Source organism: Rhipicephalus microplus, chromosome X (genome assembly GCF_043290135.1).
Source record: "Rhipicephalus microplus isolate Deutch F79 chromosome X, USDA_Rmic, whole genome shotgun sequence".
Lineage (NCBI taxonomy): Eukaryota > Metazoa > Arthropoda > Arachnida > Ixodida > Ixodidae > Rhipicephalus > Rhipicephalus microplus.
Genome location: NC_134710.1, coordinates 309866673 through 309891222, shown reverse-complemented (window position 1 = coordinate 309891222; position 24550 = coordinate 309866673). Strand labels below are relative to the sequence as shown.

The 24550-nt window shown below is 43.7% G+C and overlaps 2 protein-coding genes across 7 annotated transcripts in view; both read right to left on the bottom strand.

Annotated features, from left to right (window-relative positions):
- Positions 1 to 24550, bottom strand: part of Nup214 (nuclear pore complex protein Nup214) — a 280169-nt gene that overhangs the window by 71563 nt on the left and 184056 nt on the right. For 4 of the 6 annotated variants that reach the window (XM_037413729.2, XM_037413730.2, XM_075879492.1 and 1 more), the window contains 3 exons: positions 20150 to 21330; positions 5740 to 5790; positions 4577 to 4749 (listed from right to left, as the gene is read on the bottom strand). In XM_037413729.2, coding sequence (XP_037269626.2) covers positions 4577 to 4749; positions 5740 to 5790; positions 20150 to 21330 — 1405 coding nt within the window. Of the gene's footprint in view, positions 1 to 2446; positions 2938 to 4576; positions 4750 to 5739; positions 5791 to 20149; positions 21331 to 24550 lie in introns of those variants that run through there. The other 2 variants (XM_075879493.1, XM_037413731.2) reach the window with 2 other exon arrangements.
- On the bottom strand, positions 9687 to 12217 carry LOC142776225 (uncharacterized). The gene has a single exon (XM_075879494.1). It carries the CDS (start codon positions 11711 to 11713, stop codon positions 9761 to 9763), a length of 1953 nt encoding a protein of 650 aa, XP_075735609.1. The 5' UTR covers positions 11714 to 12217; the 3' UTR covers positions 9687 to 9760.

The following is a 24550-nucleotide window of genomic DNA, read 5'->3' as shown; positions in this document are numbered from 1 at the left end:
CGAAGCAGACACAGAAGTCCGCACTGACGTGAGTAACCTAGGCCTCGGAGCTATTCTCGTGCAATATCAAGATGGCGTGGAACGCATCATCGCCTACGCTAGCCGCACGTTGTCATCTGCGGAGAAGAACTACTCAACGACTAAAAAAGAATGTCTGGCGGTTGTATGGGCCATTACGAAATTCAGGCCCTACTTGTACGGACGCCCTTTCCAAATCGTCAGTGACCACCACTCTCTCTGCTGGCTAGCGAATCTGAAAGATCCTTTGGGCTGTCTCGCAAGATGGAGCCTTCGGTTACAGAGATTCGATATAACGATGGTTCACAAGTCTGGCCAGAAACACACCGACGCTGCTTTCCCGCACACCCGTCGAGATCGCTGCAGAAGACAAGGATGAAGACTTCAGCTGCCTTGCTATTCTCGTATCACTAAATGTGGCTGAGCAGCAACGCGAAGACTCAGAACTACAACCACTGATCGAATAGCTTGAGGGACATCGCCCACAACCCCCATGTCAGTTTGCACGTGATTTGTCATCTTTCTGTCTACGCCAAGACATCCTCTACAAGCGCAACTTTCATCCAACGAAAACTGTTTACCTCCTCATCAATCCTGCTGCTCTCTGCGATGATATTTTGCGTGCTTGTAACGACGAGCCATCGTCAGGGCATCTTGGGTTCGCCCATACTCTGGTGTGGCTTAAGGAAAATACTACTGGCGGAAACTTACGAAAACCGTCCGGCAGTACGTCAAAACATGCACAGCGTGCCAGCGCCGCAAAAATCCAACGACCAAACCAGCCAGTCTGCTTCAGCCTTTGCGGCCCCCTCACGCACCTTTTGAAAAGGTCGGGATAGATTTACTCGGCCCATTTCCGAAGTCTACGGCTGGTAACCGCTGGATTGTGGTTGCCACCGACTACTTGACCAGATACTGCGAAACACAAGCCACCCAGCGAGCAACTGCTTGCATGTGGCTGACTTTTTTATCAAGAATATCGTTCTCCGCCACGGTACTCCCGCTGTCATCATCACAGATCGTGGTACTGCCTTTACGGCACAGTTGCTCCGAGAGATCCTGTTGCTGAGCGGCACGACGCACCGAACAGCAACTGCGTACCACTTGCAGACTAACGGGTCAACAGAACGCCGTAACAAAACGATTACAGATATGCTTTCGATGTATGTCGCCAAGAATCAGAAGAATTGAGACTAAATCCTCCCGTATATAACATTTGCTAACAATACGGCTCTGCAGGAAACCACTGGCTTTGCTCCTTTTCGTGTGGTTTACGGCTGCGTCACCACATTCCTTGACACCATGCTGCAACCAACTCTGCCGGACATGATTACCCCGGACGCAGATGTATTCATTCAGCGTGCTGAAGATGCCCGGCAGCTGGCACGCTTTCGCATTTTATCGCAGCGAAATTAAGATGCTCGACGGTACAACATTTACTACAGAGCAGTAATATACAATCCCAGTGACCTTGTCTGGGTTTGGACTCCTATACGTCAACGTGGATGCTCAGAAAAATTGTTATGTCGGTACTTCGAACCCTACCGAGTTCTTCATCGCCTCGGGGAAGTTAACTACGAAGTTGTCCCAGCAGACACATCGCACCATTCTTGTAGACCACGTTACTCGGATGTGGTTCACGACTCCAGGATGAAGCATTACTATTCGCGTTGACTGCAAGTCAAGAACTTTGTGATGAGGCACTTGCCTTCAAGACAGTTGTACATTTCTTTCTCTTCTTTCTCGCTTCTTTTTTTCCCATCTCTTTTTTTCTTCTCAATGGACACAAACATTTTTACTACCTTTTGTTGTTTTTTGGAGCCACGGCATTCATGCGAGGCTTCCTTTTTTTTTTTTTTTTTTTCCTTTAGAGAGAGGGTAATGCCATGCTGTGTTAGTGGTAGAAGAGGACAGCGAAGAAGTGAATAGCTGCTGTGGCTTAGTAAACCATCGTCCACTTCGAGTTCCTGTCTATTGTTTCCTCTCGCGACAATATATAGTATATGGAACCCTAAGAAACTTGATTAAATTAGTGTGCAGTGGAACCAATAATTCAAAAGCACTCAAAATGTCCAAATCCTCATTTGCAGTGAGGGCCAAACATACAGATAGCAAATTCCTCAAAATTATAGCTGAGCTTATTGATGCTGCTAAGTTTACACGAAGATAAAATTATTGCTAAAAATTCTGCTATAAAGATGGGCACAAAGTTTGAAAGGCAAAGGGCAAACAACTAAAAAATCCCAATTACACACTTTTCTTCACATTGTGAAGCATCCGTCATTATGACTGTCTTTATTGGCGTATGTTGAAGGGAAACGTGAATATAGGGCTAAATAAGCAGAGCAACATTAGTTTTGCATCGTTCGGAAAAACATCATCAAACACTATTTTGGTAGAGTTGTTGCTATTACTGATCATACACAGATCATTAATATGAATGTTTATTTCATCAAGAGGGCTCTGTATAACTAAAATTTGAGGCGCATATAATTTTGGTCAATATACTTCAAAAAACAAGTCAGGATGGGCAATAAAAACTGTTTCTAAACACCTAACGGGGGATTTATACAGATTTAGAAATGACTAGTATTAACAATCTAAGCAGGGTAGTAAGTGAAGGTAGCCTAGCTTTCATTTACAAGACATTGGTTGCCTCAAATTGCAGAAGAGCTAAGCATAATCTCAAAGCTTGTCTCTTGAGGACTACTAGAAAATGAAGCTTATAAGCAGGAGCTCCAGCGTATGATATACATCCAAATTCAAGCACTGGGCAAACATGCATGCAGTGCGAGCATCTTATTTACTTTCTCTTCTCTTCGCTTCTGATTTGCCTTTCTAGGGATGACCTTACGCTCGGCCAGCTGGACGTTTCCGGTGTGTCTTCTCTTCCTCTTTTCTCTCTGTTCTTGCGTATCTCTATGTGAATCAACAACAACAACATTAATAATAATAATTTCAACCCCTGTAGTCGCCGAAAACACCTCTGATTTCGGTGCGCTAAGCAGGCTTTGAGGAAATACAACCTGCTGCTGAATCATCCATAGATAATGGCCATACATCCTTCATTCTGTGACATCACCTATTGACGATGATTCACCTGTATCCACTGGCCGAAAGAACAAATTTTCAAGAAGGCTGACATATGCACATGCGATCTGTAGCGCGCCTGATAGGAATACTTTGGTTGAGATCGAAGAAACAATGCTTTTATTTTGGTAGATACAGTACACATGAGACAACGAAGAATAAGAAACACAGCACATAATTTGTAAATTTGAGTGAGCATCAAAGTTTCATTCTAAAATTTCTTATGCATTTATTCTATAATCTCCATTACTCTGGAATTCCATAAAATTTTATAAGACCACTGTATTCTTGGCCAATACCACACAGTGGGTATGAGCCACAAGAGAAGGTGGAACAAGAACAAGGCACTGACAGATGCGCTAGAGCAGGCAAGCTTCGAGGCCAGTAGGTTCATTATTTTTAGTCCTCCTCTCTTGTGCGCTGTTCAACCAAGATGAATGCACACCAACTCGTTCGAGCTTCCATTCTTATACAAACAATGCTTTTAAAGCACCAAAAAAAGAATGTCAATTAACTGATTAAGACATCACACTGAGATCAATTAATCAATTAAATGCTAAATCAATTATTGATTAAAACCTAATATATTAAAAAATTTAATCGACCATCCTTACAACTGCGACGGCATGAACGACGTCACTCACAATGTGGCCAATGACGCATGTGCTTGGGTACGACTCTAAGAACGACGTAACTGATAACACAGCCAATGGAGACCGCTCGTGACACTGATGCTCAACAGTTTTTCGTTTCTCCTAGACATGTACAGGTTTTGCAGTAAAAAAAAAGGAGAAAAGAAAAATGTACTGCGGTCACACTAGAACTCCAAGCAGGTGGAAGGGGCAAAATAGATGAGAAATCTGCCTGTTTCATAGAGTGAGAGAAAGCGACGAGCCCCATTAATCTCGGACCGCTTCGCAAGAGGAAAAGCGTAATTGGCAGAACATCTTTCCGCTTTACCAGAAGCTGCACTAGCATGTAAATATTCGGTCACGCAAATTCAAAATGGCGACTAAAGGGAATGCAGTACACTCTGTCTTCTGGTTCTCATCGACGCAATCACGATCTACCTTGTGCTGCGTGATCAAACCCATCTCCTTTACAAGAGTGACTTCCCCAAGAGCCAGAGAAAGGCATTGGCAAAACCTGTAGCAGCAGACTATTAGCGGCCGGTCATCTGAGCGCGAGCACATGAGTTGTGTCGCGACTCTGCGCCAGGTGCTCTTTTTCGGCGCACCACCTATCCTGCGCTGGTCCCCCATAGCACTTGCATGTAAAAAGAGAGAGAGAGAGAAAAACTACGCACTTGTCAGCCCAAACAAATTAGAAAGTGGTTAATATCTAAGCTCTGTCGAATGAGTTAAATCTTTTTTTTTTTTTTTGCTGAAAATTGCATGAAGTTAACGCAAGGATGCTGGATAAAATCCACGAAAGGACAAAGTCTCGCAAATATTTAATGCCAACATACTTGCGGTTTGGCCAGCAGAAGTGAAGGATGATGGGCCACCAAACACATTCTTGCTAGAAGCATCTGCTGCCGGCTTTGTTCCAAGGCCAGAGAGGAAACCAGAGCCACCTACGGCAAATAGAGTGGAGCTACTTCCTTGCTGTTTCTGTTCTTGCGACTGCTGACCAAATGTGCTGAAAGAAAACAGTGTTTTAAACATAAAATGCGAGTGCATTCTGTGTACAGAGGGCTCCAAAAGCTTATGGGTCATGCATATTTGGCAAAGGGTGCAATGATAAGCCCCAGATGCACTTTACACTGGGAGCTGTAGCTGAGATAGTGTTGCTTAATGAAAGCATTGAAAAAAATGCAGAGCATACATATTCATCTCTAGAAATTAACGCAAAGCATGGAGCAAAATACGTGCTGATGTGCATAAAAGTTTAATAAAACTTGGTGTCCAACACTGGGATCCTAAAGAGCAAGTTTCCCAGCTGAAACTCACTCCCATGCATTAAAAATGTCTCTGTGTACTCCAAATGCAATAAATTATTTCTCTCAAAGTACTACTTGCGCTTTCATGTATCAAAAAATATTACCAACATGTTAATTAGAATAACTACATTTTCAACACCACATCACAACCACTCCATATAATAGGCATTTGCCACTGTTAATTACTTCCATTAATTGACCATTTAATGTAGTTATAGTTATTTATAACATCATCGAATGTGTTCTAGGCAATATTTCTCAACTTTTGTTCAGGCGAAGAGGTCATGATTGATTGATATGTGGGGGTTTAACATCCCAAAAACACCATATGATCATGAAAGATGCCGTAGTAGTAAACTCTGAATAAAAATCACAGCATATCCACGCATAGTCACATGATTTAACTTAATTGTTTTTAGTTTCCCAATGTCCTTTCGGAGCAGGTTTGGAGCAGTTCGGAGCAATATTGAATTTTGGAGCAGCATGGGCAGCATTCATTTTTTGGAGCTGTTTGGAGCAACTGGAGCAGCACTTCCATCACTACTCTCATGAACTTATGTTCCATGGTTTACAAGAATGGGCATGCATGTATGCATGCAGTCATGCTTAACGCAATGTAGGTCTCTAATCTGATTTAGCATTCTTAAGTATTCATGCATGTCCTGCGAGTACTTAGGACCATGATTTACCTCGCAGCCTGTGGCTGGCCAAATGCTGGAGCGCTGGACTGGCCAAAGAGGCTGCAACAAGTACTCATACAATTACACTCTATCAAGAAGTACAACAGAGGGCAGGGGTCATTGATATGCATGGACTCGTGGATATATATTCAGACATCATGCTACTGTGTCACTGATAAAGTGAAAATGGATATAAAAAATTATACGATAGAATGCACATTGACTTTTTTCTCATCTACATTAGCATGTAATGAATATATCTTTAGAATGAATATCGGATATACCGAAGGGGCCTAGTTGGCAGGATTTATGGGAAGTACCTCAGCAACCTGAACCTCTCAGACACCCATTGTCCTGTATAGCAATAATGGTGATGACCAACAACAATGGCTGAGGACCACAACCACTGAAGTGCCAAGACCTTAAGAATAACAGGAATATTGCTGCAACTGATGGCAATAACATTAGCACAACAACACGAGGTGCAATAAAGAAACTGTTTAAAGGACAAGGATTATACTTCTGATGATTTGTAGAGCTCTAGGATGTCCCTACAATATGGAACGTGAGCCTCGCCAGATTCTGCCCCATTAGGATGCAGCCACTGCTGCTTGACAGGAGAAATTGAACTGGAGTTTTCTTTGCAACTGAAATATATTCACATAAATATATTGCACACTTCAACATGAGCCACATGTAACAGCAGCTCTTTCTCCTAAAAGTTGGGTCCCCTGACTCACTCATCCGTGGAGACACAATGCTTTCACTCATTCGTTTCATTTCTCGGGGGAATCAATTATCTATCGCCCACCTTGCTCTGGCTAAACATAATTTATATGGCATATTTCAATAAAACCCTCGAACTATTATAAAGTGCACCTACCAGAATATCCTGAGCAAGTGCCCTTTCTATGGTGAAAAAATATCCAACAAGAATTTCGGGGGTGGGGAGGCTAGCTCGGTCTTGCATCAAAATTCATGGTGGCGGCGGAAGAGCAACTAAGAATAAAGAGTGAACCCCCAAGCTTTTAATTAAATGCTTCGTTGAATACAATGCATTCGCTCTTTATTTGCCCTCAATGCGTGAACAAAACAGGGAAAATGGCAGAAAAGAAAGGGGGCGGGCATATTTCAAATCTCCCCAAGAATGGCTGGGGGCGCTTGCTCGAGAAGGGATGCTTGCTCGGGATTTTACGGTAGCTGCGCTATTGTGACTCACTTAAAACTTTTGACTTTGAGCTTCTGTTTCTTGTCACGTTATTATAAAGTGGGCTCTTTATTTACATTTAGAACAACACCATTGTGTTGACACTACTATACTACTTTTATGCATATTTAGAGTAATTCTACCCGTATGGTTGTGTTACGAAGCTAGTGTATCCTGAATTTTAGTGTTTTTTTTTGCCTGGGTTTGTTCCCTTTATATACGTGAAGTTAAAGCATAACATCGAGTGAGCGAGCATAATATTCTCTACATCTTTTTTTACACAGTATGTGCACTGAACGTTGCTTAAATAGGTGTGTTACATGCAGTTCTCCAATATATGTTGTTGTGAGGTTTTGTGTAAACATGATGTACATTTTGTTGCCAGTCGCACTTTTTTTCCATGACATATTCTCATTTCTAGGCATATCAAGTGTATTCGAACACAAGCATATTTTTGTTATGGATACTTTGTTCTGACTAACTACATACAGTGCGATTGTATGTTCTGTATGTGACAGGTGTCAAGGTGCTTCTTCACAATATATTGGCATAAAAGTCAGTGGCATTGAGATTTGTTTTTAGCTGGCCACAGGTTTACATGTGTTCATCACATACATCACAGCTGTGGGAGCAGATCATCCAACAAAACAAAAAAAAAACCTTCAAAGCACATGTGAGGACTTAATTTTTGTTGCTAAAAGGACTAACTTTGGCAAGCACCCACCATAACATAATGGAGACTTTAGAAAAGGACGAGAAATAAAATGGTAAGTTACATGAAATTATAACCATTATGTATGTGGTAGACAAATCAGACACACAAAATGAAGACAATCTGAGCACTCATCCTATCTCCTTTGTTTAATGCATGCCTCATTTGCACTCTACAGATTAGAGCTACGTTACTGCACCAACTAGACCACAAGAAGTACTCGTAACAAAGCCAATATGTGAGAGGAATGGACTGGCCTCTAAAGGAGCCCTGCAATGTTTTATGAACTTTACAAAAATTTTCGTACTGCCAATCAGTAGACACTGGTCCTGTGAACGTTTGAGCAAAATATTGTTAAGTTGCACACAGCAGGAAACTTGCAATTGAGTTTCAAGGACAGCGAAACATCGCTCTGATGATGATATGTGGAGTTTAACGTCCTAAAACCACCATATGATTATGAAAGATGCCGTAGTGGAGGGCTCTGGAAATTTCGACCACCTGGGGTTCTTTAACGTGCCCCCAAATCTGAGCACATGGGCCTACAGCATTTCCGCCTCCACCAGAAATGCAGCCGCCGCAGCCGGGATTTGATCCCGCGACCAGCGCGTCAGCAGCCGAGTACCTTAGCGACGAGACCACCGCGGCGGGGCAGCGAAACATCACTCGTTCCCTTTTCATCAAACTACGCACTCAATGATGCCGACTACGTGGTCAGTGGGACAGGCATGGTTGTTGCATAATTACATGATCCGCAGTAAACAGTCTCAGTAATACTTCTACTTTTTGCTTCAGATTCAGCAAATGAAAAATATAAATTACTGCAGAAATACCGAAACAGTATCCCATTTTTGTATTTCCGGTCTAGACCGATGCTTATCAACCTAATGTTTCATCATCTTCTATGTTCATGTAAAGTGGTAGACATTCTACTGCATGTGTACTCTTTTAAGCACCACGTGCCTGAATAGGGCACACATGTCGTACCGAGCCTGCTGTGACAGTTACTTGCTAATGCTTAGGCCCGTATTCACAAACCAACCTTGGCCTTACCTTACGTTTTCCTCAACTTCCTGTACTCTCTACATGCGTTACAAAGGCACAAAAATGGTAACATAGTGAAAGATAGGGACAAGACTGGTTTATGAATACTGGTTCAATTTGTTTATCATGTGCAATAAAAGTTTACTACCGATAAAGAAAACTCAAGGAAAGGTTGAGGTTGGTTTGTGAATACGGGCCTTATTGTCCTCTCCAAAAACACTGGCACGCTTGCTAGCACATGCTAGCTTTTTCCTATGTACAGCCGTCAGCCCTTTTAACTTGGATGCTCCGAAGCGTGGCCTCGGCTTGCTTGAACTGATGTCAGCGCCACCAAGTGTTGAAAATGATATGCTTGCTACAGTTAAGGACAGATGTAGAGCGTCGATTTCACTAAGTAAATTTGTTTCCAGTCTGTCTTACCGGCAGGTCAAATTCACTCACTTCCAATTCCCGTTTTCATCGCGTTTCGATTGTGGCTATGTTAAGGGGGGAAGAGGGTTTTAAATTTTTTTTTTATATTTCTTGACCAAATTCAATGAAAATTGTAACCCAGACAGAGTTTTTCAAGCTGATTTCAAAAATATAATTGCTTTTGAAATTGGTTGGCCAGTTGCAGAGATAATTAAAATTAATCCTATATTGTTTATCAGAACAATGGAAAGGCAATTATTGGCCAGAATATTAATATTGACATATGGCTAGATACTATGAAGTGTAATTAACACAAATGTAGGATTACTTTTTTAATATTACAAGTATTACCAATTTTATAGCAATTTGAAGTTTAATCTCCAGATATCTCTATCAAGCGATTAAATTAGTACCAAGAATAAAAATTTAGAAAGACTAGATTGAAAAATCTGTTCCTACATTTGTGTAGGAGACATATGTAGCTACATGCCACCACAAGAATTGTGGCTCTATGTGACCTCAAGACCAAGATATCGCTTTGGCAAGTTTCAAAAACATCGAAAATGACATTCTGAGAAAACGTCAAAAAACAAAATAGGCTCATATTTAATACAGAAAATCACAAACTATTTACAATGTTCACAAATGGCCTAGCATCAGTACCCTCCAGGAACATAGTCTGTCTGTTTAGAGTCATTTCGGTGTTGTTTTCGTAGCACACGCTGCAAGTTTTCTGCAGAAGCATGCTTGCGTGCGCATGCTTCAGCACGGTGGCGATCTTTTTCACTCATGCGCTTGGTCAACTGTTGGCCAGGGTTTAGCTGAAGTTCTTGAAGTATGGCTGTAGAAGCTTTTTCATACCCAGAATTGAACTTCATTACAGCCTCTGCCACAGCAGCTTGCACAGCAAACAATGATGCATGTTTCTCCTTCGGCGCCAGTGCCCAAATAATTGAGTGGAGACACTCGTTGTTATTTTGGGTCTTCCCTCTTAGGCATCGCCGAAGAAGCGATTCATCAGACAAACGTCTGTAAACTGGAAGAAGCGCCTCACATACATGGGGTGGCAGATTGTGGCGGTGTTTTGGAGCAGGCTCACCTTTGGCCTTTGCTGCGTTTTGGCGGCACCATGAATCTGGGCCCTCTGGACAGAGAGTGTGGTTAGAAGTGACATCGTTTGAGGTGATGTGGTAGTATGTGGCCATGACTGCTTTATGCATGGCCTTGACATCACCTTTGTGCGATTTCAAGGCCCAGCCATAGTAGCTGCTGAGCTTGGTGATAAGCTCACCAGTCAGCTTTCCTTTCCCACCGAGACTCTCTGTACCAGAGGACTTCTGCTTGGAAACTAGATTTCGCAGTGCTGTGCCCATTCTCTTGTGAATGTGGTTAACACAATCTTCCTTGTCCACGGGTATGTATCCATAGACTTTCGCATCTTGAAGAGCAAGGTAAGCGCGGCTGTCACCATCCGACAACAAGGTCGTGTACCGCAGCTTATGCTTCTGCAGCGATCTTTGGAAGAGGATCAGTGCCGCTTCCACCTCCATCTCCCCAGCTTTTTTGTCCGTGTTTTTCTGGCATGCGTGTGCCTCCTTCCAAGCCTGGTAGGCAGGGTCAACTTCTTTTGGTGCCCGTGCGCACCCAGCACAGAAATTGCTGAGCACTACATAATCGAGCACAAATCCTGTGTAGAGCTCAATTACGGTGCCGACGCCGATATGAGACGAGTGGCCGCGCGTCATCCATGTGCCATCGAACGATATAGCGATGTTGTCCGGGCTGTTTATATTTAGGTCACGGTACAAATCGCGCACTAATTGTGCACATGTCCCCATCAACTTTTCTGCCCCATCGGTTGCCGCGGGGACGAGTTTCGTTTTCAAGTGTCCCTGCCATGTTTTATTGTGCATTCCTCTCTCCGAAATGTTCATCGCCGCAAAAATGTCGTTCATTGCGGTTTGCCCGTTTCCGGTGCTCTGCATTGCACGCTCCGCAAGGATGTTTATGACAAAAGGCCTGAGCTTTGCTTTGCCGCTCACGCGCGGCGAGCTCCATCCCTGCACATTATCGCCGCAGATCGCACATTCGGCAACAAACTTCACAGCAAGGCCAAAATCCCGCTCACCTTTTCGCACCGTGAGGTTACCACCACAAATTGTACACTTGCAACTGGTAGACGCCAGCAGCGCGTTCATCGAGTCGTAACTAGCGATGAAAAAACTTGTAGCGAGATCGTTGCTAGCTTGTGTGGCAGCGTCATCACGATCCAAAAAGTCAGATTTTCGGGCAGTAGCAGGAGTTGAAGCAAGTACATTAAGTTTTTCTTGAGCTTCACTCTCTATACGCCGCAAATCTTCTGGCTGCAACATTGCAGTGTCGTGCCGAAACGACGACGAAGACCCGCGGCGGTTGTCAAGAGCGCTTTGGGGGACTAGGCCTAACACGCCCGCATCGGCGCCGCTCGACTCGGGAAGCACGCCGTTCTCCGCATGGTCAGGAACTGGTGGTGGCACAGCAGCGCATTTCTGGAAGTTGTACGGAGTCTTCCTCTTCCTTTTTGTTCCGAATTTGTACTTCGTAGCGAACTTCGGCGACGGCGTCGACATCGTTGCTCACGTGCGAAAACCAGTTGACGCGTACGGTGTGCGCACAGTCGCCGCGGAGTGATGCAGACGATGCCTGTCAGGCCAATGGCGTGACCCGCTGCGGGTCACGTGCCGTAACTGGCCAATTACTGCGCGTGTTGGGACTTCTTTTTGAATCGGGATATCTTCACAGCCAACGCGCGCTCGGAGCCGAAAATGGCGCGAAAATCAAGACGAGAGGCTGCGCTTTCAAACGATATATGATTCGCGGCTGTCGGACAAATATGACGGCCGTCGCGTGTCACGGAAAAGGCGCTTTATTTACCAAATTCTTGGCTCATATTTAGCTGGCACTGGTGCTAAAATTGATATTACGGCTAAGATATCGTTTCAAACTGCATAAAACTTGGCGAAATGGTAGAATATTGGATGGAAATAGCAAAACTGCCATTTCCAAAAAATCAACTTTTTGACGATTTTTCGGCTTTTAAAACCCGTGTCCCCCCTTAATGCACGTGTCTATGGCGTTCGTTCTTGTATGCCTATCTCGATAATGAACCATTGCATGCGACAGCTTACGCACCTTACGAGCTTGAATTCGTAGCAAGGAATCACATGTATAAATAGCAAACACATGTTCATGGCATTTGTAAAGGTTGCACAATAAATAAATCTCAAATGCGGTGGCATTGTTATCGTTCTGATTCAATAATTTGCAGACAGCATCAATTGAACTGTTCTCACAATTTAGAGTGTGCCTTTCTGTTCGGTTCATGCGGCACAGAAGATGTCGCGATGTTTGTGCGTGTTCTCAGCAAGAAAGACGCATCAATAAAGCGCAAACAAAGCAATTTACATGATAGTTATTGTATAAAAGCTTAAACTGCCATCTTATCTTATAATCAAATCATGATTTTGGGACACTAAACCCCAGATATTATTACTCGCACTAACGTCATGCTACAAGACATCTTTCGTGCAGCACGAACCGAGCAGAAAGGCACACTTTACATTGCGAGAACAGTTCGATTCACACTGTCTGAAAATTGCTGAATCAGAACATGAACAATGCCAGTGCAATTCAGATTTATTGTGCAACATTTACAAATGCCTTGAACGTGCGTTTGCTCTGCTTTTTATACATGTGATACCTTTTGAGCAGCAGCAGCTGTGAATTCAAACACAAAAGGTGTGTAAGCTGTCACACGCAATAGTTCATTGTTGAGATAAGTAAAAAACAACGGGTGCACGCGATAGTGTATCCACGAACGAAACGTGGCGAAAACGGAATGCGAAGTGAGTGCATTTGACCCGCCGGTCAGGCAGACTGGAAAGAAAAATTTACTAGTGACCCCGAGGCGTGCTACATCTATCCTTAGCTGCAGCAAGCATATCATTTTCAACGCTTGGTGGTGCTGACCTCAGTCCAAGCAAGCCGAGGCCACGCGTCGGAGCGTTCAAGTTAAAGGTGTTGACGGCTGTACCTTGAAAGCTGGGTACCTTGGCAGACACCACTTAGTGTTCAGCCAATAGAAAGTGTTTTAAATGTATTAGGATTTGCATAGTAGCCATCAGTCAAGCTAAATGCAGGACAAAGCCAGTGTGTATCAGGTATTCACGTAGCTTGATTGATATCTGGGGTTTAACATCCCAAAACCACCATATGATTATGAGAAATGCCGCAGTGGAGGGCTCCGGAAATTTCGACCACCTGGGGTTCTTTAACGTGCACCCAAATCTGAGCACACGGGCATACAACATTTCCGCCTCCATCGAAAATGCAGCCGCCGCAGGGAAGCGTAAAGTAATAGTAATAATCACAAAGTAGTAGGAAATGAAGGTGGCAAAAATCCAAATGAACTGGTGCATGGTATTATTTATTATTTCTTAGGGCTGCATGAAATATCCTACAGAGCTAAAAACGTTTACTTTTTAGACGTCAGTGATAATACTAGTACAGCCGAGCCTGCTTATACAAACCTGAGTGGGACACAGCATCCGTTCTCTGTATCCCAAAGTTCGTAGTAAATGGAACATAGCTTTTAAAAAAAAGTTGCGAGTGAAAATACAAACTTGTTTTTGCCCCAAAAAGTACATGATGCACGTGTTTCGAAGAGCAGAAGCGATAAGGGCGGTCTCGAGTTCATTTAAAATGGCAGGGTGCTCGTTCGTTGAGGTTCGTGGCATAAGCTGCATGAAGCACTGGCTCCAAAGTTTCGTCGTTCTTGCAATCCGATTCCTCTAAATCGCTCTCGCCACGAACTTCATTCACAATGCCCCAATCCGTGCACAGCTCCGCAGTGTCGGCATCATCATCGGCTGTAATTAAACCATCGCAACAGATGTCCCACCGGCTCTCCCAGGTCGGACAAATCGCCACAGCAGTTCGGAAGCTTCAGGCTCCGCATCGGGCACGACGTCGACGAAGTTGGCCTCGCGAAAACAGTTTCGCACGCATGTAGTCGTCACCGCCGCCCACGAAATATTCACCATCTCCACATCTGAATACCGGGACGCCCGAAGCGGCAAGTTGGCTGCCAGGAGGTCAACAGCTATGAGCAAGCACTCTGCAACGAGGCACCCAGCGGCACCTCAGCTTGAGCGGATTACGCTCAAGTTAAGCGGTCATACTTTCTCGACGTTTTGTTGGCCGGCAGGAAAAAGCGTGCTAGCCCTCCCGTCGGCCATCACGACCACACACGCACACCAAGAGCGAGCAACACGCGCACACGTGACACTCATGCCAGAACGCGTGGAACAGCTCTGGGCCTGTTTCCAGTCAGAAAACGAAACAAATTATAATTCGAGCCAGCGTGGCGGGCGTCGCGGATTGGTGGAGACGGGCGAAGTGGTTGTGATCAAGAGAGAAGAGCAGATTTGTGAGAGAAGGGCGAGGAGTTGCAATAAAAAGAGGGGAGGATGTGATGGGAGGGCGACCTTGAAAACCAAAACACACGGGAAGGAAACAGGTTGGGTAGCATGCTTGAACGTATGGTGTACTAGAAGTATTGGGTAGTGGCTGAAGCGGCGGCCTAGGCGCGACGTGTCCTGCATAGAAGGTTGCCAGATGGCGGGCAAGCCCGTTTCCAGAGCAGCAGCTGGTCGCTCCCCTATTCCATGGCTTCACCTTTGCCACCTATGCGTTGGGAGTTTCCACTCCAGCATTTTTTTTTAAATCCTCGTTTACACACAAACGCATTGTATGAAGTGTAGTGCTTGTGACCAGAACTATCGTGCGAGCGGTGGAACGTAGAATGCATCTCTCCCACCTCTTGAAAGTTTACTGACCGGAGCGTTTGTCGTCGTTTTGGAGCAAGGTTGAGTCCGTCTCGGCAAGACGCGCTTATGAAAAACGCGAAATGTATGCAGTTCCTTGCAGCGTCTCAGTGAGCTACATCTGCGCGAGGCTGAGCGTAAGTGACGCTCAGCTGAAAGTGTCCAATAGGTCATTCCTCCTCCTCCAGGCTGGCCGCCATGAGCGAGTGCATCGTCGAAAGGTTTTAAAGTGTCATGTTCATTTTTTCTCGTGCGAAATATGTCACTTAAAAGACAGCAGGATTGGGCATGTTGGTACAACATGATTAAGAGTGTGCAGCAACTCAAAACGACAGGAGGAGACAGAAGAGAAGAATCAGAGTGCTGACGTGTCCTCTTTTCTGTCCGCTCCTGTCATTTGCGCTGCTACGCACTCTTAATAAAATATCTCAGCAAGGTGTTATGTAAGCGACCCTAAGATCTGTAACATGTGATGATAGTACATGGCGCTTACCTGCAGCAATATCTGATTGGAATGCATGCACTTCGTGCTGCTGCAGCAGAACGCATCGAAATTTCGCTTTGTGTTTATTAACTTCATTTAGCTGCACCAGTCAACAGGAAACATAGAAACTATTTTTCTGCTAAATGAATGCATGAAATAAACTTGCATATCAGAAGCACGAGCCTCCTGCAGACACTTTTATTTAGGTCACATTATCAATTGTAGGGGGAGGCATATTCACAAAACATACTGCAAATGAAGAGTTCCACGGAAGAGAGCACGCAATACCATTATACATAGTTATGTACAACGGCTCAACTTCGGGTATCTTGAGGTCTCCCGACTGTTACTCTTCGACCGGTTTAAAGACTTCACAAAAAATTCCAGCCAAGTGGTGACATAAAAAGTTCTAACCTTCACGGTCAACGACTCTGCATGGCTGGCACATTCAATCCGCTCTTGACGGTTTCTCTTAACAAGAGCAATGACATCCATCACACTCTCATGATGCAGCTCCTGTGTACTGAATATGACTGTGAATAGATTTTCTAACCTCTGAATAAATCTGAAAAGCCATCCAGTTGGGTACAGTAGGTCACCGTTGTCTCGCAGCAGGGTGTACTGAGCAGCAGCAAGACAATTAACAGCATCCTTCTTTGTGAGAAGCAATTTGTGGAATTCATCCCACTCCGATTTCAACAATACCTTCCTGGAAACGTAACCACAAATGTAAAAGATGAGCCGGTCATCACTTTTTGCTTGAACACATGAAGCATGATCTGGGACAGGGCCCTGCTTTTGAGTTCCTGCAGAGGGAATGTCATCGTCACTAAGAAGACTTTCGATGATGTCACTTTTTATAGGCTTTTGGTCTGCGAAACTCGCCCGTAGGTCCGCGAAACTCGCATGTAGAAAAACTTGGAAAGAGTGCCTGGGCGCGCAAAAGTCAAAGCATGGCCGCCTGGATCGGTTTGCGCAGCGGTGTTCGAAGAATCGGTGGCCATGGTGAAAAAATCGTTTTGTTGCCCCAATGAATTTCTGTGGCCTCACGAATTTCGATATTTTGCGATTCATTCCGCGCAATTTAACAACCATTTTCACGCTTCCACACGCGCGCGGAAGGCATGCTGAGCTGAGTGTGAAGTGAGCGAGAACAAGTCCTAAACACGAAACAAATCGCAAATATCAGAGTCGGTGGGGTAGCGTACACGCGTGCACTATACACAGACTATCGGATACAGTCGGTGGCCAACGATGTTGGCAAATGGTCTGGTCACTCCAGGCCGGCGACGCCAATGACAGTACCAGCGATCAAAAACAGGGTAGATGGCCAACCGGCCTTCGAAAGATAGGTGGCAGTGTGAAAACATGGGCCTCGTCTGGTGATGCGGGGTGCTCAGAGTAGCGGGGGGACAAAGGACGGAGTGGTGCATAACAAAAAGCAATCGGGGCTTGGAGGAAGAAAACTACATGGATTGGGGAGAGCGGCAACTAGAGGGTCACAGAGGCACAGTCGGCGTTTAACAATAAGAATGTATGGACACCTCGTCAATGCCTGACCGGTAGTCAAAATTGGTTTCCCGGGAAGTCGGCAGACCGCTGACCCCGTTCACTGTAACCGATCAGCGGCGCTCCAAGACGTTCGTTGTAAGTGCGATTTCGTGCTATTGAACCGATGTATATTTTCACGGTCATGCAGATATTGTTCGTTTTAAGCAAAAGTTCGTTTTAAGTGGGGTTGTTATATGTGGGCTCGACTGTACTTGCAATTATGTATAGATACGGGCATGAGTAATTGAGGAACAAAACGTTTAGTGTTCCGTGACTAGTGATGAAAGCCCCTTCTAAACCATGGTACACTTCTTCAGAGAGAACAGGTGTACTGCGGCCACGATGGCTTAAAGAAATTCTGAAATGGTCTTTGAAGTTTTGTCAGCGTTTAGGCTAGGGCAGCATAAAACCATTTGCACCACAAATTTAGAGACACACCGTATACCAAGCTTGCTACGCACAACTACATCATACCCTCTTTCTCACCCTGCCTTGCCTCAACTCATTAGACATGCTGGCATTGCTGGCAATCGCAGAGCTCTCATGAGTGCAGCCCCGCCGCGGTGGTCTAGAGGCTGCTGACCCGCATGTCGCGGGATCGAATCCCGGCTGCGGCGGCTGCACTTCCGATGGAGGGGGAAATGTTGTAGGCCCGTGTGCTCAGATTTGGGTGCACATTAAAGAACCCCAGGTGGTCGAAATTTCCAGAGCCCTCCACTACGGCGTCTCTCATAATCATATGGTGGTTTTGGCACGTTAAACCCCACATATCTATCAATCTCATGAGTGCACTCAACAATCTGCACTTCACCCAGTCATGACCTCTAAAACTGTGTGCTGACAGGTTGTGTGCAATCACCAATATCATAGCCAGTGTGCCAGCAGCCAGGCACTGTCTGGCAACAGAGACGAAGATCGCGAAGTGGTTGATATCTACTCCGACAGGTGCTGCTACTTTACCAGCTGATTTTACTTTCGCGTATTCCACACCCAATCAACAGTTGAAAATGCATTTGGCTGAGGCGCAGTATCTGTAATTAGCAGTTTTAAAGCATTGTAATAAATTACATCGTTTACACAGAGAGCTTAAGGGGGCAGACTGGTCTTTGGAACCAAAAAGTGACAAAAAATCATTTTTGAAAATTCACATATTTGGTTTCTGCAAGTATTTTTCTATGTCTCTGTAAATTTTCACACATCAGGAAGTGGTAATTGTAATGTCATTCTAACTGTCCAGATTCTTGGTGCTGTTAACATGCAGAACCTGCAAAAAAATGGGGGACAGACTTAGAGGCTTCTTTATAATTTGCCGGCACCTGTGTTAGAAGCTCTGCTACGAATTTATGTGCACCATGATTGTTGATTTTTGAAGAAGCTGTGTGTTTTCAGTTTTTTTTCCATTTTTCTCAAAAATGTAAATTTACGACTGTTCAATTTTGAGGCCTCAATATCTCAGTAGCTAGAGCAGGTACAACAATAATTCCTTTTGCAATGGAAACCTGTATGTGTGTAGAATGGAAGTATGAGAGCAGAATTTCGAGCGCAGAATTTCGAGCAGAAGCCTTTTCAATTAAATACACATCAAACTTATAACACAATTACAACTACTTTTGAAAATGGATAGCTCATCTTGCTGTAAAGTAACTAAGAAAGGCCTAAAAACAAAAAACTGTTGAATACTTTCAATTTATAGTCATTAGTCTATGTTGGCATATATTAAATATCACTTTTAATTAAGCACTTTTTTTATGGCAGCCTTAAACAATAGGAGGTGAACTTAAGCCATTTCAGGAACAAGAGGAGTTACAGGAAAAATATTTAAATATTTGCAATCAGCAGAAAAAACTGCATAACCCTGTGCAGTTTGATCAAGATCACTGAAGAAATAAACAAAAAACATTTAAGACCGGTCTGCTCCCTTAAATAAGTCTGTAACGACTCTAAAGATGTCTACCAGCCCAATGTGTTTGGCAGCGTTCTGCACGGGATATAAATGGCCAAGAAATGTTAGAACTGCCTCCACCACCCCTTTTTTTTCCTCGCTTGCAAGGAAAGAAAGCAGCGTTCAAGCAGATAAAGTAACAAAGGTGCATGTCTGTTGGTCTAGTGACCGCACTGGGCATCTATCAGTGGGACGACTAAACTTCAAGACAGAAAGACGTCTTATGTGCCGTTTTATGTGGTTGGCGGCAACCCCACTGTTACCAGCACATGGAGCGTCCGCCCACATAAAATGCGGCATACATTCTTAGTTTTAGTTCCAAACATGCCATAGCCGCGTTTACTGAATAGCAAGACTTTTATTTCCAGCGTAGCATTGGTGGGTATGGCAACGCATTTTTGTGTTGAAATCGCATCGTCCTGCCACTAGTTATCAGCTGCAGTCAGCAGACCGAGCGGCACGTGGCATAGTTACTTAATCTGGTATATCGCATCTCACACTGTGACAAGGTGGCTACAATCTAACTGTGGTTTAGGGTTAGGGTCTGAGTGCATACACTGGATTGGTTGATGTTGCCTTAACTGCAAGAAGACGTGGCCTCCAGTTCTTCCTTAAATTAGCACACCTAAAAGAATCTTTCAGTCTGGCCGAGTGTTTTGGTGCAGTGAGGCACCTATTCAACAACTTTCATGGTTTTGGATCAGCTCGGTGAAAAAATGGGGAATCTTATCTAATTGCTGCAATTGGCGCAGCTAATGCACATCTGTAAGTAGCAGCCAATTCATTCGAAGAAAAAAAAGAAGAGAATGTGCTAAAGGCCATGTCGTGCACTGACATAGCTTTTTTGCTTCTTTGTCATTCCACCCTTTACAGCTTCCAGCATGCATGCCTGGATGAAATAAAAAAAAAAAACACTGGAGACCTTCATCAACTACTTCTAACTCTGCTTATTCTTGACCAATTTGAAAAACTTTTGCCATAGGAGATTGATAAGCCATTCTAGAATCACATGGATGTGCACTGCAGGGACAACATAAGAAACTCATCTGTCACGACAGCACTCCCTTGAGCTGCTGTTTCAGAATGTCTACAGCTTGGTCAGATGTCACTTATGCATATAGTACATGTGAAATACAAGTGCATGCGCTACAAATTTCAAGAGTCAACCCTATCACTAGTACTCGTTCTGCCAAATTATTCTTACCTTTGACCAAACAGAGACGGTGTTTGTCCAGAACCTGAGACGAACGAAGACTTCTGTCCAAACAAAGAGGAGCTCGTGCCTCCCGTAGCGGTTGTTGGGACCATCTGGCCAAATGGAGAAGTGCTTGCAGCAGTTGACGCTGCTCCTGTCAGGCCAAAGCCAAATCCCCCTGTATGGCCAAAACTTGGTGTTGTCCCCACTTGCTGACCAAAAGGAGAGGCTGCTGTTGTTGCCGCCTGTCCAAAGACTGATTGTCCCGTCGAAGCCTGTGCAAACATGGGGGCAGCAGATGCCACTGGCTTCCAGAATGATGATGTGGTAGCTGGTGTTGTAGACGAAGTGAACGTTGTACCCCCAAAAATGGAAGGTGTGCTAGTTGCAGATGCAGCTGATGTTGTCGTGGCTCCAAAAATTGTTGACGCATTTGCACCAGCACCAGCAGTCGACTGTCCAAACAAAGATGATGCCGACACTGGTGCTGTTGTTGTGGTTGCAGCTGCCTTGCCAAATGTTAATGGCACTGATGCGGTAGTGGTAGTGGCAACTGTTTGCTGCGCTCCAAAAGACAGTGGAGCAGCTGATGATGTCACTGTTCCCAGTGGCATCTTGAAGGCCTGTGGAGCAAGGGCAGGTGAAGCTGCAGTGGTCGTTGTGGGAGCCTGACTGAATGCAGGAGTGGTAACTGCAGTTGTTCCCGTCTGTGGTGCAGGCGATTCGCTTGAAGTTGTAGCAAGCTGGCTGCCAAAAACTGGGCTTGCAAATGGTGCGGTAGCAGAACTTAGTGCAAAAGAAGTTGCAGCCGATGTCGATGCAGGTGTAGATGTAGCTGGCTGGCCAAAAAATGTAGTACCAGTTGTTTTTGCCACAGGTACCACTATAACTATTGGCGAAGACCCTTGCCCAAACACAGCTTCAGTGCGAGCAACAGATGCTGCTGCTCCTGGTTCATTTGGTACAGATGGGGATTGAAGTGGGCCTGGCATAGTAGAAACAACTTGAGCTGCAACATTAGCTTGCATACTTGGCCCAGTTGCTGTTGGTGATGAAGCCTGACTGGATGTAGATACAGGTGGAGCAGAAGATGCAATACTGGGCGTTCCTGACACAGATGTTACAGCCATAGAAGAAACAGCCTCTGTCTGGCTTGATCCACAAGACGCCGCCTTTGGAAGCGCTTGGGCCTGCATAGTGAGAGATCAACAACCACTGACAATATTGCAATTATGCTGAAAATGTTAAAGAGGGAGAGCACCACCACCACCACAACAAGAAAAAAAGTTTAAAAAATTTCCATGCTTGCACAGAACACACAGCACAGTCACAGAGAAAGTTGGAATAGCGCCCTTTCCAGAGCCTATTGTAAATTCTTGCTTGCTTGATCCTTGTGACATGGCTCTTACTCACTTCCGGGGATTGGCCATGAAACCAGAGGTTAATATATAGATAAAGATTAGACTTGAGATGAAAAAAAAAATAATCGGTTGACTTTTCAGATAAAATATAGATAAAATAATTATAGAACAATACAGTGGTATGCAATCAGTTAATCAGAGAGACGCTGAAGTGAAAATTTTGAATAAAAATGAATTAGCCCGGAATTCTTTTCAGGTCACCAAAAAATTCACATACGGCTAAGCAGATGTTTATGTTGCTGTGGCCGAGATAAGTCCCAAACGAAAGAATATTTTCCAAATTGAGAGTAATTTTTATGTTTCTGAATAAAATTTTACAATATTTTTTTCTTATAGCCAATGAAACGAAGGCAAGTTGCTAAAATGTGATCAATGTTTTCTGGCTCTTGAAAGTAAAAACACGGTGGAGATGGTATAAAACTAAGCCTGTATATTACTAGAACTTGTTGTTGGGCTAGTTAGTTCAATGGTCATGTCCTAAACATTTTTTCAGACCTGTATCAATAGAAATTTAGAGACTCTCTCGGCACAACTAATACAAGTACACGTGCAAGGTGCCCACTACGCTGCAAGCAACTGTAACTTCAAGTAAGTAGGGAAGCACGCAATATGTCACTACAGTAGTGATAATTCAAACTATGATTATTCATACTTTCGGTTAATTTAAACAAAATTAAATTTCTTGGTCCGTAATCTATTTTTCCAATGTATTTAAAAGCCTTTTAATTCAAACACCATCATTCGGTTAATTCATAGTTTTTGCAGCTCCGTACCAGATGTCTGCTGCTTTCCCACTGTTAATTAAAAATTTATACGTTTATATAATCCTAACAGTCTAAAAATAAAAAGTAAGCAGCTGAGGCCTTCCAGAAAAAAGGCTTTGCAAGTAAACAAATGTTTGAAACGAAGAACGCCCATGGTAAACTGTGATACTCCTCAACTGGTATAGAGAGCTTTGAGCTAAAGGCACATACCTATAGCAATAAAAAAGTTGGCAGTTGACGATTTCTTTAAAAGGTCTGATCAGCAGTAAAAGGCCAATAAACTAGTGGACTTTTCACCTCTATTTTCTGTTCACTGCGTGCAGTTAGAGTTTAAAAACACTTAAAAAAATTTTTAATGTGATGAAATCAATGCCTAATCATAATGTGTGGTGTCACCTCACCCAGAGTCATCTATCTGAGAACTTCTGATAATTCACTGAGAACTTCTGATAATTCAAACAAAATTCAGAGGTCTCTTCGAGTTTGAATCAACGAAAGTCATCTTTATTCATTATTCTGCAGATGAGTCAGGAACCAACTGCACACTTGTAAGGCATTATGCCCACTTTAAGCTGTCAATGATGACGATGAATCATGGCCGAGTCTTTCAGTTGAAAGCATTCAATAAACCACTCATTGCGTGATTCTCATTGTGTGGCGCCTGGTTGTTAGGTGACTCTTATGCAACGCTATAGGCCCCAAGGGCAACCACTAAAGAAGCCAGCACTGCTGTTCTTGTGACGTCAACAACATCATGTGATTCGTCTATGCCGTTGTCAGAGCAGTGTGATTGTTTTCAACCCCTAGATATTTCATTTTTTAGCCTACAGGTTTGTTGATTGCTCGATACCGCAATGCAAGGCACATTTGAGCGAGCTTTCATGTGATTGAGCCTTTCCAAAATGTCGTGGCAGCGACATAATTCACGAATAAAACTAAAATTGGTGAAACAACTCCTTATTTATTCCCGAGCATGCAGCCCACTCAGCAGCCTTTTTCTTTTTTTGAGCATCTGTGCATCTTTAGATTTCGCATCTGGGATTGAAGTTAAGATGCTCGGTAAGTACCGCATTGTACATGGTGGATATGAACACACAGCACTTTATTAGGTTTATTTGGACCATGCACATGTATTGTATTGGTTTTTTTGCATTTTGTAATTTAAAGTTTTAACATAATGAGAAGCACAAGCTAACAGGCCGCTGTTCTTGCCGCCAATCTAAAATGCACATGTGAAAGTCTGCGAGGGCAGCCCAAGCTCAGCTCCAACATGTAGGCTCCCATGTCTTCCAGACGTAAGAGGCACTAAGTCCAGCCAATGCAGGCAAGAAACAGTTACCATTAGCAATGTCGAATGAAAGATATAAGGAGACGCAGAAATCGAATACAGTGATCATGCAAGCAGACCAAGACAGAAAGTTGCAAGGAGACAATTATTGCAATGAAATCTCGAAACCAACAACCACTGCATGTAGCACCATCTAGTACACAATAGCACCACTGACTGCTCAGTCCATTACTCCATGAATGAGCGTGGTGTGTGAACCCTTGTCATACTAAAGCTAGGCTCTAGATGTTTTAATTCAATCGCGTTAGAGAGCATGCTCAAAGAAAAACCTGTACAGTAGACTCTCAGTGAACGGAAATCTGATAAACGTAACTACTGCTTAAACGGAACTATTGCCTCTACAATGCTGGGTTTCGGGCTTGTATTCAGCACCCAAGTCCACCTCCTAGTAAACGGAACTCCTGTTAAATGAAACATATTTCCCCGGTCCCTTCAAGTTTCGTTTACTGAGAGTCTACTGTATTTGTGAAATTGAAAGGAAATCATCGCATTTTTAGTCAGGCAATATTGGAAAAAAACTTTGTTCAATCGGGTTTAGAGGCCAAGCTAGTTCGTTAACTCAGGTTGATGATAACATTTAACTCTATCAGTTTTTGCCAGGGAATCAACATTGCTTCCTTTGATTAGAGAGAGAGAGAGTGTGTGTGCATGTGTGTGTGTGTGTGTGTGTGTATATATATATATATATATATATATATATATATATATATATATATATATATATATATATATATATATATATATATATATATATATACAGTCGACTCCCGGTAATTCGAAGTCACTTAATTGGAAGTTTCGGTTAATTAGAAATAAGCAAGTGGTCCCATCAGTTTTGCATGCAATCGTATAGAAAAAAATGCTCGATAATTCGAAG

What these genes read in the sequence shown, in the direction of transcription:
- LOC142776225 (XM_075879494.1), bottom strand. Translation starts at nt 11,713, where the DNA reads ATGTCGACGCCGTCGCCGAAGTTCGCTACGAAGTACAAATTCGGAACA.